We start from the raw sequence: 18,785 nt of genomic DNA on the forward strand, positions 1-18,785 counted from the left end.
TTTTTCCGTATATATTATCGTATATTTAAGGTCAAAGTTTGGTCAAATCTGACTTCCAAATCAGATCAGATTAGACCAAACCACACCATACCAGATAATATCAAATAAGCAAAATAAGGTGAACCAAAGAATTACTATTAAGGTTCGAGAATATCCAGGGTCATTACATAGAAGTTAAATTATAATAGACACTTAATTTATGATTGAATATTTTTATATTCGTGATTAAATTTGTTATATATTCATACTGTCATTCACTACATATAATTTTTACTAGTTTTTTTTAAAGAAAATAAAAAGTATAATAGAGCTAGGTGGTAAGACATATAATGTTAAATTAGAGTTTTTGATTTAGGCAATTAGGGGGATTAGGGTTCTTAATTTAGGTGATTAGGTTTCTAAATCTCTTTAGGGGTTTAGGGTTCCAATTTAGAGGATTAAGTAAAAAAAATTGTCAATTTAGAGGATTAAGTAAAAAAAATTGTCAATTTAGGGAATTAGCTAGAGTGTATAAATTTGGGGAATTAGGTATCGAATTATTATCAATTTGGAGAATTAGGTTTTATATATTTTAGTAATTTTGCTTTATAAATTAATTATGGTATATAGGTCATATAAATTTGAAAATTAGGAAATTCAAACTAGCGTATTAAGTTTATAATTTGTCTTCCTACCGTATTTAAATAGGATATGAAAGAAGTGGGGGACTCACAAACGGAATCATTTGTTGGAATCCATTTGTGAATAGCGCGACTCAATTTTTTTTAAGGGTTTTTTGTTTGGAGATAAAACTTTACTCCGTATTAGCTAGTTGTTTTCAAATTTAAGGGTTTTTAATAGGTATTTTTAAAAAAATAAAAATAAAAATAATAAAAAAATAATAGCACCACTTTAATCATAGAGGGAGAGTAATTGTGATTTTCAAATCATAAATATATCAGCGTGATCCCAAAGAAGCAAAGATCAATTCACTTACATTATTTGCCCTTTGTCACTCTCTCTACAGTCTAACTAGGCATGCATATACATCTAATAATACTAAAGCATATCACAATGATAAATTTGGCAACCCTTGCGGACACTTGATCATACTACCGAGGATGTGGACTCATTGAAGCACTTGAAACCACGGCTGTCATCATCTCTGTAGTAGCCGAGCTCGAACTCTCAACATCCGCGTTCTCTCTAGCCAAGCACTCCCTTAATTCAATAACAATGTCACTCATAGTTGGTCTATCTGTTGCATCTAATTCAACACATTTCTTAGCTAGCTCTGTTGCTCTCCATATAGTGTTGTAGTTTTCGCCTATCTCTATATGCAGTCTCGGGTCCAATATACTACCTATGTCACCTCTTTCAAATAGAGGTGTTACCCATTGAACTAAATGGGTGTTTGTATTTTTTATGATTGCTGATTTCCCTGTTATGAGCTCTAGCAAAACAACACCAAAGCTATAAACGTCACTCTTTTCGTTCACCTGTCCGGTTAAATGGTACCTGTATTCATTGTAATCATAAACATAACCTTTCATATTAGCTTAATTACATAATATATCAAGTGATTATTTCAACACTAGATACTCCACAAGTTCCTATTTATGTCCAGAATTTATATTCAAGTTCAATAATGCAGGATTGTTGTTAAATGTGATCAAACTTAAGGTACATCTATTACAAAAAAGTGTGTGAAATTATATCAAAATTCGATTGTAAGGGTGTGTGAAACAAATAGGCAATGACTCACAACTATATAGATATTCCGCTTGAGATATCGATCAATTAGATTGATTAGAGATGAAAATGATGCACTTACTGAGGATCAAGATAACCTGTTGTGCCAATGACTCGAGTCTTTAATTTTGAGACATATTCAGCTGGAAATATTTTTGAGAAGCCAAAATCAGCTACTTTTGCCTTGTGATAATCTCGATTTAGTAGTATATTAGCCGGCTTCACGTCTCTATGGACTATTGGCGGGCTACAACCGGTATGCAAATAATCCAATCCTGTAAATACAGAGGATGAACTTGTTTATTACTCTAACAACTAATCATTATTACTATAAAACAATTATGAAACATTTGAATCATAGTGAAAAATTTATTTGAAATTTCTAGTATGTCATGCTATTTCATGTGAGTAGTGATAGATTAAAGTTGGCACTTATGCAAAGGATTGGTTATTATTTATAAACAGATGTAAGAGGGAATAATATAATAAGTATGTGTATATAAATCGTTGTACGAGTATTATATTTCATTCACACCTTGAGCTGTATCAAAGGCAATCGCAAGTCTCCTTTTCCAGCTTATGAATACACCTGAATGTTCTGATCAACAAGAGCATAAGGTATTAAAATACTGTTGGACAAAATTAATATATCAATTAGTATGATGAAATATGATTATAATGCGGCAACACTTAGAACTAAAATAATTATAAAATTAACAACCTGAAAGAAGAGCTTTCAAGTCCCCTCCAGATAAGTACTCGTAAACAAGTGCCAAGTTGCTGGTTCCTTCTTCGCAGAATCCGATTAGAGTAACCAAGTTTTTGTGATATATCCTCCCTAGCACATTAACCTGTGCCGCGATCATTTGATTTGTAATTTTGCCTTTGAATATATTCAGGAAAGTTATTTATAGTGTTGGTTAAAAATGAATAACCTCATTGCTAAATTGCTTAGGGGCATCATTTTTTGAGAGCACTTTGACAGCAACTTCCCTGTGGTTGTCACTCAAGCGACCATAATAAACGATTCCATAGCCACCTTCACCTAGTACTCTATTGAAATCATTTGTCATATCCTTTATTTGAGAATAGGTAAATCGCGCCAATTGAAGCCTACTAGCATCTTCAATTTCAGTCTCATCTTTGGTAGCTTCTGTTACATTGTTAGTCCCACCTGTAACTAGTGTCAATATATTCAAAATTTTTGAGAAGTGCACTTGTTGCATCAGCTGATTTTTATTTGTTCTGTAACTTTGAAATGACGAATTTAATAAAAGTGTTGTAGCTTACCTGATGGCCTACACCGCCACCTCCAAAACCAGAAGGCACCTACGATTGAGAAGAACACGACGACAGGTAGTAGCACCTGGAGGAGGACCTTATAATGCTCTGGCACAGAAATTCAGTTTAAAAAAATTAAGACAAAAATTCAGAAGATATGCAAGTACTTCTATAGGTTGCATAGTATGAAGTATTAGACTTTAAAAACTACTTCCGTTAACTTTTAGTTGTAACAAAAGAATATTTTATGTCTCACAAATAATACACCTTTATTGCTACTAAAAGTTAACAGAGGTAGTAAGTAAATGATCGGTTAGTTTATCACCTGATAGGGGATTCTTCTTAGGGGATGAAGGTGGTCCGGTGGGAGAAGGGGGTCCAATTAAATCAAACCCGAGATTACAACTAGGCAAAAATACTATAGTGATGGCCCATTGAAGCATCTTACTATATGCGTTGCTTAGGCATTTCTCACAAAGGTTATTACTGATATAAGGACTGCATTGTGCAAAGCCGCGAAGCTTCTGAGACGTGGATAGACTGGTTTCGTTTGTGGCAAAACCAAGAGGGTTTTTGTTATAAGCAGCTTTGCTAAAGAGACTAGTCATGGTCATGTTAAAGAGGTCGCGGTGTGGTTCAAGAATGGGGTCGCTAACCAAACCGGTATCATTGTAATGTGTTTTATATAGAATCTCTTCGTCGAGGGAGGAGATGGTGTGATTGGCATAGCGCAAGGTGCAAAACTCGTACCAAACAATCCCTTCTTTCTTATATTTGCACTTCTGTACAATTACCTGTACTGCAGCGTTGATGCACCTGTGGCACGTATCGACATCAACATCTCCTCTGCAGAAATACAGAGCAGTGACCTGATTAATACCTGTACCATCGGTGACTTTAGAATAGGTTCGTAAGGTTGCATCAGCAAAGAGTCTTGTGAAAAGCGTCTGATTTAGACTCTCTTCAAACGTGCTGCCTGCGCCGTAGGAGAAGCTAGTAGCCGGGCAATGATGGTATGGGCCTTTGTTGTCGTCGGCTGCATCATATGTGGGTAGATACAGCATCAAAGTGATGCTGATGATTAGGCCCTGCATCTGACCAAGGAAACTCATACTCGAGCTGTTGTAATTAATTAGCAGAGTTTAATTAGAATGAGTACCTGAGCTTATTCATATTCAAGTCATTCCTTACTCAAAATCGTCAATTTAATTAAAGACAGAGTTAAGATAGATTTTGATGAAGCTGATCTTTTCATTACACTCCAAAAGTCAAAAACCCTGAAAAAGAAATAAAAATTGTTCTGAGTAATGGAATAGCACGCACAAAATATACAATCCTATCAAATTAAAGTTGACAAATTGCAATAATTGAATTTAATATCTAAGAAAGGATTATTTCTTTTGTACAATCTGCCTAATCTGGTAATTATTATACAGCAACTTGACTACTTGAGAGATTTTCTATCCTAAAAAAACCTCAGGTACGCTCATAGTCAATGCGTTTCATATACTCTATGCTTATCAGGTTGCACGAACATTCCAAATTATTGCTTGTATATACAAGTTGTAGTAATTTAAAGAATATAAATAATCAAATTAGGATGCTAATAATTGATACCTTCATCATATACAACCTCACTCATTTTTTAGAGGTGACTTATTAGCCAACCAGATGATTTAGACCTCTTGAGTGCTTGACCCCTTCCTGTTTTACAAACTTGAAGATTTCGCTTTACAACTAGCTCAACTATGGAGTACTAATAATTGGGTGACTTAAGGAAGAATTCTGTTTCACAAAAGTGAAAAATAAGAAGTGTATGTTTAGATCAACCTGCACTTGAATCTTAAAAGTTGTGAAAGTTGTGAAGATGGAAAATTCGGGTAAATACCTGCTCGTTTTACTCTTCAAACTGTCCTTGATAGCCATTCATGTAACAGGTCAGAATAGCACGGGTCTAACCAACCAAACAGACACGACTCGAAATTTACGATTTCTAGTACCCAAAAGAGACTTGGAAGATTTCGTAAAAGTTAGACCATTGAGTAACGGCAGTGATGACATTAGTGGTTTTTCCATTGATGTTTTCAGGGCTGCGGCCAAGCTTGCCATCCCTTCGCGTGGATTTGATTTAGTTCCTTTCACTAAAGACGACAGGACTACCATGAGAGGAACTTTTGATGAAATGCTTCAGGCCGTCGATAATGAGGTGCATATACTCCCTTCCATCCCTTTCTTTGTTAGCTATTATTTGCAGCTAAATCATTTGTCAAAAGACGAACTCAACCAAAAGCTTAAGCTTATTGTTTTTATACTCTATCATCATTCAACAGTTGAAGGCAGCACTAGATCATGCTCGGGTTTTAGAACATTTTTTTTTATAATCATCAACTATGTATATATATATATATAGAAAATTGTGAAAAATGACCTTTTGAGTGGTCGACTTTTTAAAAAAGGACCTTTTAAGTGAAAGCTTGTGAAAAATTACCTTTTAAGTTGCATTTTGTTTATATGGGGTATTTGGGTGAGCTTGCGACCTTACGCGGTGGTCAATGCCGGAGCTCCGACGTTGACTATCACGTATTCGGTCACGTGACTTTTTAAAAAATAAAAAAAATAAAAAAAAATAAAAAAAAAAAACTCAAATTTCCCTCATTGGAATTTGGGGATTTTTTGTTTAAAAAAAAAAAAGTCACTTGACTAACAAATGATAGTCAACGTCGGAGCTCCAGCATTGACCACCACGGGAGGTCATCCAAGTACCCATACAAACAAAATGCAACTTAAAAGGTCTTTTTTCACAAGTTTTCACTTAAAAAGTCATTTTTCAAAAAGTAGATCACTTAAAATGTCCTTTCTTCCTTCCTATATATGATTCACATTAATATGACACAATTACATTACAAGTTTCCAGGGTTTCGATGGTGCGGTGGGGGAGATAACAATATTAAGTCGTAGGATGCAGTGGGTTGATTTTACATTGCCTTACTTGGACACAGAGATAGGCCTGCTGGTGCGCGTACAGGCCATGAATAGCAAAGAACTCGTTGCGTTGACACCAGCTACAAAAATAATTTTGGTTCTAGTCGGTACACTAGGCTTTAGCATTTTGGTCGCAGTTGGGTATTGGATTTGGAAGCTATGTACATACAAGCATGCAACATCATCCACACAACTCTCAGGTAACCCATAGCCTAGAAATTGTATGTAATTATCCATTATTGTGCAGACAGATTAAATCCGACCCTTATAGCAATCGATTTTTATGCAATTGTGGATTTGTGGGTGACAATTTTTTTCACTTGGTAATAGCTATGTAGTATTTGGAATCACATAACTATACCAAGGTTCTATAATCTAGCGAGCTTTACTTAGTTTGTCTTACTCCGTACATAATATATACTTTTTAGGGCCTGTTCTCATACATTTATTTTCAGTTCACTTCAATTCAGTTCAGCTCTTAATTTCCTTCTATTATAAAATATTCTTTTCAGTTCAGTTCAGTTCAGCTCAGTTCAATTCAGTTCAGCTCCTAATTTTTTTCTCTTATAAAATATTCATTTCAGTTCAGTTTAGTTCAGCTCAGTTCAGTCAATAAGAACAGGCCCTTACTCTGTATAACTAAGTGATGAGCTATTCATTGTACCGTCAATTTAAACACGATTGACTTGATGACCTCTGACAGAGTATAGAACATAATCATGTGCCTCAACAATCAACTTAAGTTTTTGGTTGAGTTGCTCTTTTATCATGGTATCAGAACTAATGTGACACAAAAAGTCATGGGTTCGAATCTCATCCACCCCTCCTTCAAATTGCATCCACATTTCAATCCCAAATGGTATTTCATGTGAGGGGGGAATGATAGAGTATAAACATATTCCTAAGCCTCAACCATGAACTTAAGCTTTTGGTTGAGGTTGGTCCTTTATCAGACTCCATAGTTCCATATATATTTTGTTTGTGAGTTGTGACTTGTTTTGGCGACTAAAACCTTGTAATTTTCAAAATGCAGTACTAGCGATTCTATTAGTTCTTATGGTGTTACTACTCACAATAGCTTCATACGCTCCCCGCCAAACTTCATCATCGTCACTATCAACACGACGTTCGGATAGCAAAGTGAAGAGCCTCGTAGACTTAAAAAGAGAAGGGTTGAAGATAGGCTATCGACAAGGAGCCTTTGTGAAATCAATGCTGGTTAATAAAGGAGGGATTTCGGAAACAAATTTGATAGAACTAGAATCCGAAGTCGAAATGCTTCACAAGCTACAGACAGGAGGTGAAGATGGTGGTATCGATGCTGTAGTTGCTGGTACACACCATCTCAAACTTTTCCAAGAAAAACATTGCGATGAATTTACCCTTGTCCAAGATTTTCGTGTTAAATCTGCTGGACTTGGATTTGTATGTCTCTTTCTCCTCATTTTAATCTTCTCTCTATTCATTTAATTTATTGCTAATTTTATCTACTACATAGTACATACGTACATAAGCAATTCATTCTAGCTAGTTTAGTTGTTTATCCAAGGTAAATTATTCTAGGTCTCAAGACTCTCAACATTAATAATTAGCTAGACTTGGGACTTTTATAATGCATAATTTTGCTTCTAATGAAATGATCTTTGCAGTAAGTGAACAAATAAGCAAGAGTGAATTACAAGCATGTCATTTTACGTGAGAAAACCCCATTTATATCACCTTGCTGATCAAAAGTTGTTTAAATGAACCAACGTAACAAATAAATAAATAAAAAATCCCGTCAACATGACATATTTGTAATTATATCAATAAATGTTGGATCCAGTTTTTATATGATTTATTTACATCAGTCACTTGATAAACATTTTTTAATAGTTTATCAAGGTGATTAACTTGTGATGTAAGTATGTAACCAAACTTTATTATGTTGCTTTAATTTAGTTTTCTCATTGTAAGGAGAACATTGTTTAAAAATAAAATTTTAAAAAAATAAAAAATAAATAACCAACATTTTACGAAAAATGAGTAATAGCAAAAGTGTAAAGAACAAAAAAGAATGAACTAACAAAAGCAAAAGGCTTAGAGAAAAAACTAAAAGGAACCAACGTTTACATTAGGGTTTTTTCAAGATTCCAACAATTTTTACTTTATTTCCTGAAACATGATCCATTTTTCTTTAGTTTTTACTTCTATTGTTCCATCTAATAATGATGCAATCACATTAATATTATAACATTATGTCTGGTTTTTTCATGCAGGCTTTTCATAAAGATCAATCTCCTTCTTTTGTAAATTTATTCTCAGCAGCCATTGTACAACTGATTGATTTTGGAAATATGACAGAAATTCAAGAGGCGACTATTGGTGATTTGGATAAGATATGTCAAGAAACCACCGGAGCCGCTGGCGGTTTCCGATCCACAGTTGAAGATCGTATCTCTATTTGGGTCCCAGTTACGAGTGCCATATTCGTTGTCGTGCTGGTGCTTGTCATGCTTTTATCTTATTGCGGATTGCTTTGCATCAAGAAATAAGTCACTATCTTATGTACACTATACGCACTTACCTAGCTTGCTATCAACTTCATCCTTTGTTTTTAAATAGTTGTCTCTATCATTTCTCTTTTGAAGGTCGAACTTTTATTAACAATGAGATATTGTTAGAAATATTTCAATATGTATATTTAAAATATTTATTTTGCATAATTATTTACTCACAATAAAATCTTAAATATATTTATGATCAAACTATTATATTCTATGCCTTAAAAAAAAAAAAAAAAAAAAAAAAAAAAAAAAATTGACTGTAGTAACCAAAAAGGTATATGTAAATGTCGTTTGTTATTTGTTATAAGTATGGATCACAACTATGGTATAATACGGAGTAGATAGTTTTTTTTTTTCTTTTTTTTTAAAAAAAAATATATAAAATTGTGTGTTTAGAGACAACAAGGGTGAGATAAGAATCAATCCTAGAATCACTTGAGACTGAAAGGAAAGCTTTAAGTCTTTAACCAATTTTGTTACCCCTCAGTGTCTTTAATTTTCATTCATTCTTAAAGGAGTGTTTGACTTTGGAATAGGCTCCCTCATAAGGTTACCTTGTGTAGGAGAAACATATCCACCTCAGAGTTATGTGCTTCCTGTCATAATTCTCCTGAAGAATTCACTCCATATTCTCAGGGACTGTGACCAAGCTAGAGAGGTGTGGGATTTGCTCCATGTGCCTACCTCTTTTTTCCTTCAAGATTTGCATTCTTGGCTTCACATTAACCTCACTGTCACTCCTCCCTCCTCCTCGGCTTCCCAGCTCCCTTGGCAAACTTTGTTTTCTTTTGTTGCTTGGAAACTATGGCTTAGTAGGAATAACTTGATCTTCAATCAAACAAACCAACCCCCTGAATCATCTCTCAGAGAGGCCTTAAATTAGCTTTAGCTTGGGAGTTTCAATCCTCTTTGAAGTTATCTTCGGGTTTGCTTTCTTCTTCTTGTCCTGTTACTCGTTGGCTCCCCCTTACTCCATCCTTTTTGAAGCTAAATTGTGATGCTTCCTTCAGTACTGCTGATTCTTGGGCAGGCATAGCTGGTGTTATTCGTGATAGTGCAGGTAACTGGGTGCTAGGATTTTACCAGAAATGCAGGGTCAAATCTGCCATCATGGGAGAGCTCCTAGCTATTTTGATTGGTCTTGATCTGATCAGAGTTAGGGGTTGGGATTAAGTCCAAGTCTGCTCAGATTCAAAGCAAGTTGTTGAGCTCATCAAGAATAGCATGGCTGTCAAAGATGCTAACTCAAATTAAATATCCTGAAATGTTGCAGGGACCAGCTTGAGAGTTTGCAAGATGTTAGGTGGGATTTTGAAGGTAGAAATGCTAACAGGGTTGCTGATCTCCTAGCCAAGTGCTGTAGAACTTCCCCAAATCAGGATGTAACCTTTGTTATTTTGAATGATCCCCCTGACTTAATTCGGGATGTATTATTGGAGGATAAACCTCCCTAACTCTTGTAATACTTTGCTAAACTTTTAATCTACTTTCCTGCCCCAGCTTTGCATAAAAAAAAAAAGGAGTGTCTGGTTCACAAAGTTGTGTGAGTTTGAAATTGGGATTGAAATTAAAGTGCTATGGAGTTGGACCTTGATTCTTAATTTAACACCTTGTGTTATAATTTTGATTGTTGTTGTGGGAATGATTTTTTTCTTTTATTTGTGTGGTATGATTCCTATACACTCCTCTCATGAATTTCTAAACCTACAAACCAACCATACGACACTCTAAAAGTGATTTTGAATTACATATTCCCACTTAAACATGCAAACAGGTAATCAAAATAAATAAAATAATATGACAAAAATATCGGAATTAACACAAATTAAATCATGATCAAGAAAATAATAATAATAATCCTATTATAAAAATTAAATAAAATAAGTACTTAAATAAATAAAAAAAATCATATCACTCAGCTCATTATTTGTTGATAGGTGCATATATAATACTCAAGCATTTTTATTTTTTTTAATAAACTATATACGGAGTACTAATAATAAATTATTATTGCTGCCAAATTTAAAATCATACATTATCTAGTCTAGTTATTACAATTAAGGATGTATATTTACCCTTTTCTTGTGCGTCAAGGAGAATAAAATAGGTCGGTTATTTATTGCCAAAAAGAAAAGGGTCGGTTCTTTCCAACAATTGGATATAAATATCACCTTCAATCCATACAATACATGCATATCTCTTTAGAAAAACAAACCCTTTTTTTTTCATCAGCTTCATCATCAGAAATATTCAGGTATTATATTCTTAACACAAAATAATGTTACACTTTGAATTTTTTCTCTTCTTATTTTTTGTGTTTTGGACTTATAGAAATTGCAATGGTTTGTAACTCTAAAGATTTTCGATATCGATGTATGGCAAATTGCATATCCTTGATATATGGGTTAAAGTAATGGTAGATGTAATTAATCCATACAATGTAGTGTCTTTTCTTGATGCGAAGAGAGATCAAGACGTCGAGAGAGCTACAAAACAACTCTACAAATCAAATCAACAAATATATCCAAGAAGAAATACGAGAATACACACTTCGTCGTATGGATTAATTACATCTATTGTTCTTCCTATTCATGTATATGTATTTGTCATACACTTATATCATAATCTTTAATTAATCTGTCATATATTAAAAGATGGTAACACTTTGTTATTTAGTTTTTTTTTCTTTTTGGACAATATGTTATTTAGTTTTATGTGTATCAATATACGAAGTATTGCCTAATTTTTGTTTATATATTTTTTTTCTCTTGTATTCTTGGATTGCTTCTTTTATCATTGTTAGAGGCATATGATGAATTATTTGCTAATTAAATTAGATATTTATTAGTGGACTTGTGTAACGAATAGCATTGAAATGATTTAGGGTTTTCGATTAATGATTAAAATTCGTATTTTATATTAATCAGGGTTTTCGATTTATTATTAAAATTCCTATTTTATATGAATAGGGGTCTTCGGTTAATGAATAGAATTCTTATTTTTGTATACTACATGCTTTAGTACATTTTATTGATTTTGTGATTCGTAACACTATTTCCATTAACTTAGTATATTTTGTGATGAGCAATCGCATATTATAGCTTGAAAAAATAAATAAAGTAAATTTTGTCATATACATGTCATTTTTTAATTTTTTTTTTTTTTTTTTTTTTTTTTTTTTGACAAGATATACATGTCATAATTTGGATGAAATTTCTTTGCAAAACCAAGCAATGAAAATCGTACCACTGTTTTAGAGCAGGCCCTTTTTGTGTATCATATACACCATGCAACGAAAATCGCAACTTCATTGGAGAGGCTCTAAAATCACAACTTTGTTTAATTTGCAAACAGGTTTTTTTTGCGTATTATTGGAGATGCTCTAAAATCACTACTTGAAATAACAGTTTAGAGTAAAATCATAACGTTGTTTTTAAAGACTAATATACAAAATTTGTATCAGCCTTGTTAACTAGGGTCCCTCGTTTATTATAGATTACTAAAAAAAATGGAATATATGTTATTGGAATACTTACAATTTATATTGAATAAAAACTTTTTACATTAAAAATATGGACTTGATTATATGAGTAATCTGATAGATAAAATCAAATGTCAGGTTAAACTTAAATTTCAGTTTAAAAATGTCAGGTTTTGCTCCTACAGAATACCTTGCCCTCAATTTTGAAAAAAAAAAAAAAAAAAAAAAAAACGGATTTTTTCTAGCTAGTCTAAGACTTGACCTAGAAACACATATTATAGGCTAAACCCAAACCCTCATTTTTTGCTGTTCTTTATGAGCATAACTTTTGCTACTTCACCCTAATCATTTAATCATACAAAATAAATTAAACAAATTATTTTTTCAATTACAATTAGATAAATTAGACAAATTATCTTCTCAACTAGGATGTGTAAGAGGTTACGAAGAAAAACTAATACGGAACATGCAACATTGTTGCAACTTTGCTAAAGGAAAGTGTTTACGTAGTATTTGATTTAATTGACAATTTGACATGTATAGGATTCCCCAATAGTTAGTGATAAGTCTTGTTTGCCCATCATGCCTATCGGCTACGGCCACATCTACCCCATATATTGACTCATGGAGGTTAGAACTTAGAAGAAGAGATGCGATCATACGGATATCCTTGCGTTTACTCTATTGAATAATGAACATGAGCTCGCAACTCCCAATTAGATGTAGTAACTTCGACAGTGGAACACTCTTCTGTAAGTCATCATATTGCTTTCACAAAGAAATGCTATATCAAGTCCGATACTGTGGGTATATAGCATTCACTTGATAGATGTTTCAAATTCCGTAAGAAAGAGACAAATAAATTAATCTGCTTATCATCATCGATTATTTAGTGATAGGATACAGATTTGAGCAACAGAAGCTAACTATTCAAATGGACTACACGTGACAAAATGCCGCAACAAGATCATGGAAAATTTTATCCTCTCAAACGTAAAAGCAAGGGAAAAGGGTAAATGCCAAGCGAACAGCAAGGCATGGATTTTAGAATTGCTGGCCACTTTTCACACCATCAATCTAAGCTCTCCATCTGCATAAACATGAGAACGATTTAAATTAAAATCTGATATCAACTTCAGTAGTTCTTTCTCCTTAAGAATTTCATGCATGGGAATGGGATTTCAAGTGTGCACGGAGAGGCGCAGGAAAAGGGGAGGGGGGGGGGGGGGTATGAGTAGGGGTGTCCGTTCGGTTTTCGGTTTGGATTTAGTCCAAATCCGATCCAATCCGAAATATACTTCGGTTTTCAATTTTCCAATCCGATCCGATCCGAATTTCTCTCTTGATCCAATCCGATCCAATCCGAATTAAAATTCGGTTATTTGGATCCGATCCGAAAATCCGAATTATAATACATTATTTTTTTAGCGCCTAATACAATTATAAAAATAAAGCTTTACTATAAATAAAAGTCTTCAAAATCATGATTAAAATACACAGTTCAACATCAAGTCATTAATTAATTAATACAAAGTCTCTCTAATTTATTTTATGTAGTATTAAGTATTTGAGTTAAACTTCAAAATATACAGAAATCCATATTTATACAAGCTTAATTTTACAATTCGGTTTTCGGTTTGGATTGGATCCAATTAGGGTTGATCCGATCCAATCCGAAAATCCGAATTTTCAAATAATCTCAATCCGATCCGATCCGAATTGATAATTCGGTTTGGATTGGATTGAATTTCGGTTTTTATCCGAATTATGGACACCCCTAGGTATGAGCAAGATTGTATGAAACATAAGGCATCTCTACTGTAAAATCCCATAATGATGATCACTTCCCAAATAGAGTCAGTTAAACTTTAAGATTTTACTTTCCCCATATTACACTACCTTTTTGCGAAAAACTCTAATGAATGACTGCCAGAGGCATGAACACATGGTAGGTAAGAGAGAAGGATAGTTCATTAAAAAGAACACCCCAATCAAATGACGCTCATTGAAAAGGGGAAATGAAGTTCATATGAACCCATGCAACTATACAAGTTCAGCTCCAAATAACATTACTGAACCAGTGGAATTTACCATTCTATAGCAACAATAATTAAAGCTATGTACAGTATATAATTATGGGTTATGATGCAAGTATCAGATGATAGAGCTTATAAAATGAGATGATATCTGCATTCAGAGAAAGCATGCGATGGGAGAGACAGAGGAAGACATAAGTAGAATACCTTCCATAGGCCATCATTGAGATAATGCAAGTTGTCTACACCAATGCCCTTGTTGATAGTTTTTCTGCATCAAGAAGGTAAGCTCTAAGCAAGTTGCATATGGGAAAATTATACTGATGCTATATGCCATGTACTATTTTTTTAAAACGTATGTCGTAACTCTCACAAAAATATAAAATACGAGTAGAAAGCAACAGAAGGAGACTAAATCAATCATTTTGGCTCATGTCATGGGATGCAACAATATTTTACACTAGCTGTCACTTGCCTACCTGGAGGAGACTAAATACACGATAAAAAAAATAATAATAAAAAAGTAAAAAAAAAAAGTAAAAAAATAAAAAAAAAAATAAAAATTGAAAAAATTAAATAAATAAAATAAATAAAAATGAAAAATGAAGCAAAAAATTGAAAATCATCACATGCATAGAAAGAAAGCATAAACACTTAACTCTCACAAAGATATTAGAGTTTTGCTAAGTTGTGCCGATACTGGTTTAAATTATGAACATCAAATCTAGGATCACAACATCCATATCAATAAAAACTTGGAAATCAATGACATGGTCATAACTTTGTTTAGCCCCACTTCCAACATACAATTTCACAAACCAGCAGTACTCTATGAAATGATCATAGGATGAAACTTACATATCTTTTGCAGACATTTTTGTGAAGCCAATAGCAAGAGCATGCTGCTTTCCTTCAGCCATTATGGCCTGAGATATTAATTTCAAGAATTAAAATCACATAAGATGGAGTATACAATATTGAAATATTATCTAATGCATGGACCTTCATGAATTAATCACTTAAATGTGCATTACTGGATTTCAAGCATGAGGAGACATACCACAGGCCTCTCGCTCCCAACTTCTTCATCCAGCACACCACCAGGTGACGTAAGACCAGGACACATGATATTAGCACCAGAAAAAACAAATTTAATAGCGCCCCTATCTACTTGAAACTTCTTCATTATATTAGGATCTGCAGCAGAATAAAATTGCCAAACCATTAAAATCTTTAAGATTGATTATTTAAAACGTCTTACCTACACAAATGACCCAAAATTCAGAGGGACTTTCTCGAGCTAATCAGCACCAACGCATATAGAAATGTAAAAGGGAAAAAAAAAAAAAAAAAAAAGAGAGAGAGAGAGAGAGAAATCCTGGTATGGTATATACATTCAATTATTCAAACCACATATACCTACGGTTAACCCCAAGTAGAGATAGGGGCCAATTAAAGTAATTTTTGACAAGACAAGAAAATAGTAAAATGGAAACAAAATGGAAACATGTCACATAGACTACAAACATGAATGTTAAGATTTAAACTTCACAATATAAAGCAAATTTCTAAACCCAAGCTTACATTGATGAAGAAGTCGTAGAGTTGGCATATAAGGTCCATCACGGATATTGAAGAACAATGGGACATTATTGACTACAACAAGATTTAAATGATTCTGACTGCAAAAAAAGCAAAAGAATATAGTCAGATAAGAAAATAACAAAGCAAGCTAAACAGAAATGAGCAACAGAGAAGGACAAGAACATCAGAACCATTTCACAACTACAAGGGGTGACTTCTTTGGCAGCAAATCTTCCAAAACCGGTTCAAGTCCAGGATACTGTCAAAAAAGAGAGCAATATCAGTTACACTAAAAGTAAATGAGGCAATTGGTGTTCTTGAGTTCCATGGACTGAACATCCTTATCACAGGGATTTTTATTAAATACAGCAGGAGCTTTGCACCAACCTCTTCAGCTATACTTTGACGAATTCTCCTTTGCACAGATGCCTTGACTTGATTTTGGGCTGAGACATCTTCAGAAGTGAACCTGATAAACATAAAGGTAGAGGTCATTTACCAAATTTGAGAGCCAAATAATAAGAGAAGGTATTGATACACCACTATGCAAAAATCAAGCTGATTCATGTATGTCTTCAGTGAACATCACCAAGATTTTTTGTATGAACCAGCCCTGGAATTCATTTGCTTAAACAAAAACTGATAACATATTACTGTATACTTTATGCTGGTCAATAATTAATGTCCGACCTCTAATATACAGGAAAAATTGTAATAATATATTAATTGTCATCCGTGTTCATACTAGCCTAAGTTATCGTTAAGTTTACGCCACACCAAAGGTAGGAATTAAAATTTGATCAAGCAGAAGGATCATTTTAGATCAACGTTCAAGCAACGAGAAGATAATTATATCTTGTTCATCCCTATAATATATCTGACAAAGTTTAGTATGGAGTAGCTCGCAATCTCCACCATCACATGAAATGGTCTCTATAGTCAGCATGGTCAACTAGAGCGATTGCCAGCTAGCCCAGTTTATAGTACATTATCTTCTTGTGGGCTTGTGGCTATGCTACAACTACGATTTTATGGTGCAAAGGGTTATAATTGTGGAAAATAAACACTGAATGTGATATGTCAATGGGAGAGATATGACTATCATTTCAATAAAATTCCAGCTGTGGACCACAAACTAAAACATTTCTATTAATTATCTTGCTTATGCATAACATTATTACAAAGTTCTGAACAGCTCAAACCTGTCTCAATAATTACATTTAAACCTTGCATAGACCTAATTTTCTTCATTATTTATCATGCAAATATGCATACAATTGTATTTTACAACATTCAGAACGTAATTACATTTTGAGTCCTGTTCAATAGACCACAAAGGCATAAGCTGTGTTACAGAATATCTTCATTTCAACTCAATAATCCATGGAAACACCTTGACATGGGTGCGGAGAATTCACACTTCAATTTGGAGTGGAAAATGAAACTTTTCTTCCAAATTTAGACTTAGATATATGCCTATGTCTTGACAGGTTTAGTGGTGTCCTAGTTTCAAGTAATATATACAATGAACCTCACTACATCATCTTTTAATCATGCAGATATGCATATAAATACTCTCTACTATGCCCAACTTTCGTTATCCCAAAGTTAGCAAAATAAAATGTGAACTCGCTCTATACGTAACTTTCATTTAAAACATAATTATTAGAACAGAAAGTTCTGGGCAGTGAATCACCTAGTTAATGTTCAATTATAGCCTCTAAAGTACACTTGTAGAAACTACTTCCAGATTTATTGGTTGGACTCACCAAATGAGCTAGAAACTGCTTTGTGAAATATAAGTGGCTGTTCGCACCTAATTCTAAGTCTATTTCAAATTCGATGCCAATAGGAACTGATTGATGAATCAGCCTATGTTCAAACTTGTTGTAGCAAAGGCGCAAATGGCTAGGAAATGGCTAATACATTTTCTTACTTTGCTACTGTTCTACAGAGGAACATGGCATTGCCAAAATAAATTATCCAGAGAAGAGGAGAAATTCATGAAAAAGCATTACCACAACATTCTCAAGTCAACACCCTGCCCCAGATAAAGTGATAAACAACCTTAATTATTTCAAAAGAAATTAGTGTAAAGAACCCATACGGAATAAGAGCTTCGGACTCCCAATAAACTCATAAAACTTCCGACTCCCAATAAACTCATAAAACTATTGAAAACTTACATTACTATTTTATTTACCTTATTTATAAGGGTTGATAAGGGATACTCAAGTTCAAATTATAATTAAAATATTTTTAATAAGGTCTAATAAGTTCAAATAAGATTAGATACGTTCAAATAAGTGAAAATATGGTAATAGAACACACCCTCTAGGCCTCTATAGAAAGCTCATCCATCTAAAGTACCAGGCTTTTAAAACCCTCTTCATCGATCGACTTCCATGATTATACTATTTCGGCAGAATTATAAATCAATGACACAGCAATGAGTGATTAGTTTTTATCACTCTCAATAACACTAGTATTTGACTATATTCGGTTTTCGCAATTCCAACCTCAAAGCCACATCAATTCACCTAGCAAAAAATTATCCAATAATCATGAATTTCCTCCTCAAAACCAAATCAATAATAATTGCAAAACCCCCAATTGAATTTAGGTTTCATAAATTAACAATTTCTATACAATTAAAATTAAAAAACAAAAAACCAGAAAGAACTTATATTTCCACTGCACAAAATCAAAACAACTATTGCAACAAAGACGAATTAATCATCAACCAAATCACATCACATATAAATCAGAGATATGAATAATTAAGAAATTAATTGCGGCTTTAAACCTAGAAAGATTAAACGCGCAATATAATAAAACAAATTAAGGAGGAGGAGAGAGAAAGTACTTTTTGAACATTTGAGATTGCGGATGAGAGAGAAGATGAAAAACTTAGGTGTTGCAGAGGAATCTCCGATTAATTGAGACTGTGATTGCGAGAAACAGCAACTGGTGCAAAAGGAGAGGGAGAGGTGAGACTGAGTGTTCTTCTGGAGTTGCTGTGCGTGTCTACCAAGCAGCTCTACTACTTTACGGAGTTTTTTAAGTAAAGATCGGTCGTGCCGTTGCCAACGTGCCTCGTGTTCAAGTAGGTCGTGTCCAAACGAACCAAAAAAATTAAAGTGT

The 18,785-nt window shown here is 33.6% G+C and overlaps 2 protein-coding genes across 3 annotated transcripts; both read right to left on the reverse strand.

The window, feature by feature from the left end:
* Window positions 1-1,091: 1,091 nt before the first annotated feature.
* LOC145627564 (receptor-like protein kinase At3g21340) lies at window positions 1,092-4,124 on the reverse strand. The gene is made up of 7 exons (XM_081679936.1): window positions 3,338-4,124; window positions 3,022-3,120; window positions 2,667-2,905; window positions 2,453-2,582; window positions 2,267-2,329; window positions 1,814-2,006; window positions 1,092-1,497 (listed from the first exon to the last, which is right to left on the reverse strand). Exons 1-7 carry the CDS (start codon window positions 4,122-4,124, stop codon window positions 1,092-1,094), a joined length of 1,917 nt encoding a protein of 638 aa, XP_081536062.1.
* Window positions 4,125-12,807: 8,683 nt separating this feature from the next.
* Window positions 12,808-18,678, reverse strand: LOC145628787 (uncharacterized). Of its 2 annotated transcripts, XM_081681190.1 has the most exons (8): window positions 18,508-18,678; window positions 16,029-16,110; window positions 15,833-15,900; window positions 15,642-15,739; window positions 15,118-15,254; window positions 14,916-14,983; window positions 14,265-14,328; window positions 12,808-13,111 (listed from the first exon to the last, which is right to left on the reverse strand). In XM_081681190.1, the coding sequence occupies exons 1-8, from the start codon at window positions 18,516-18,518 to the stop codon at window positions 13,094-13,096; spliced, it is 546 nt and encodes a 181-aa protein (XP_081537316.1). In that variant the 5' UTR covers window positions 18,519-18,678; the 3' UTR covers window positions 12,808-13,093. The 2 variants fall into 2 exon arrangements, with proteins under 2 accessions (XP_081537316.1, XP_081537317.1); XM_081681191.1 differs by lacking the exon at window positions 18,508-18,678 and having other exon boundaries at window positions 16,029-16,121.
* Between the last annotated feature and the right edge of the window lie 107 nt (window positions 18,679-18,785).

The sequence above is a fragment of the Chenopodium album genome, chromosome 4, assembly GCF_948465745.1.
Source record: "Chenopodium album chromosome 4, dcCheAlbu1.1, whole genome shotgun sequence".
In the NCBI taxonomy this organism is placed as follows: Eukaryota; Viridiplantae; Streptophyta; class Magnoliopsida; order Caryophyllales; family Amaranthaceae; genus Chenopodium; species Chenopodium album.

Coding starts and splice junctions, on each gene's coding strand:
- LOC145627564 (XM_081679936.1), bottom strand. CDS start 4,124: ATGAGTTTCCTTGGTCAGATGCAGGGCCTAATCATCAGCATCACTTTG. Junction 2,906..3,021: donor GTGGCGGTGTAGGCCATCAG/GTAAGCTACAAC, acceptor CACTAGTTACAG/GTGGGACTAACAATGTAACA. Junction 2,330..2,452: donor CTTGAAAGCTCTTCTTTCAG/GTTGTTAATTTT, acceptor CTTGTTGATCAG/AACATTCAGGTGTATTCATA.
- LOC145628787 (XM_081681190.1), bottom strand. Junction 15,255..15,641: donor TCTACGACTTCTTCATCAAT/GTAAGCTTGGGT, acceptor ATTCTGCTGCAG/ATCCTAATATAATGAAGAAG. Junction 14,984..15,117: donor TTGGGAGCGAGAGGCCTGTG/GTATGTCTCCTC, acceptor TTAATATCTCAG/GCCATAATGGCTGAAGGAAA.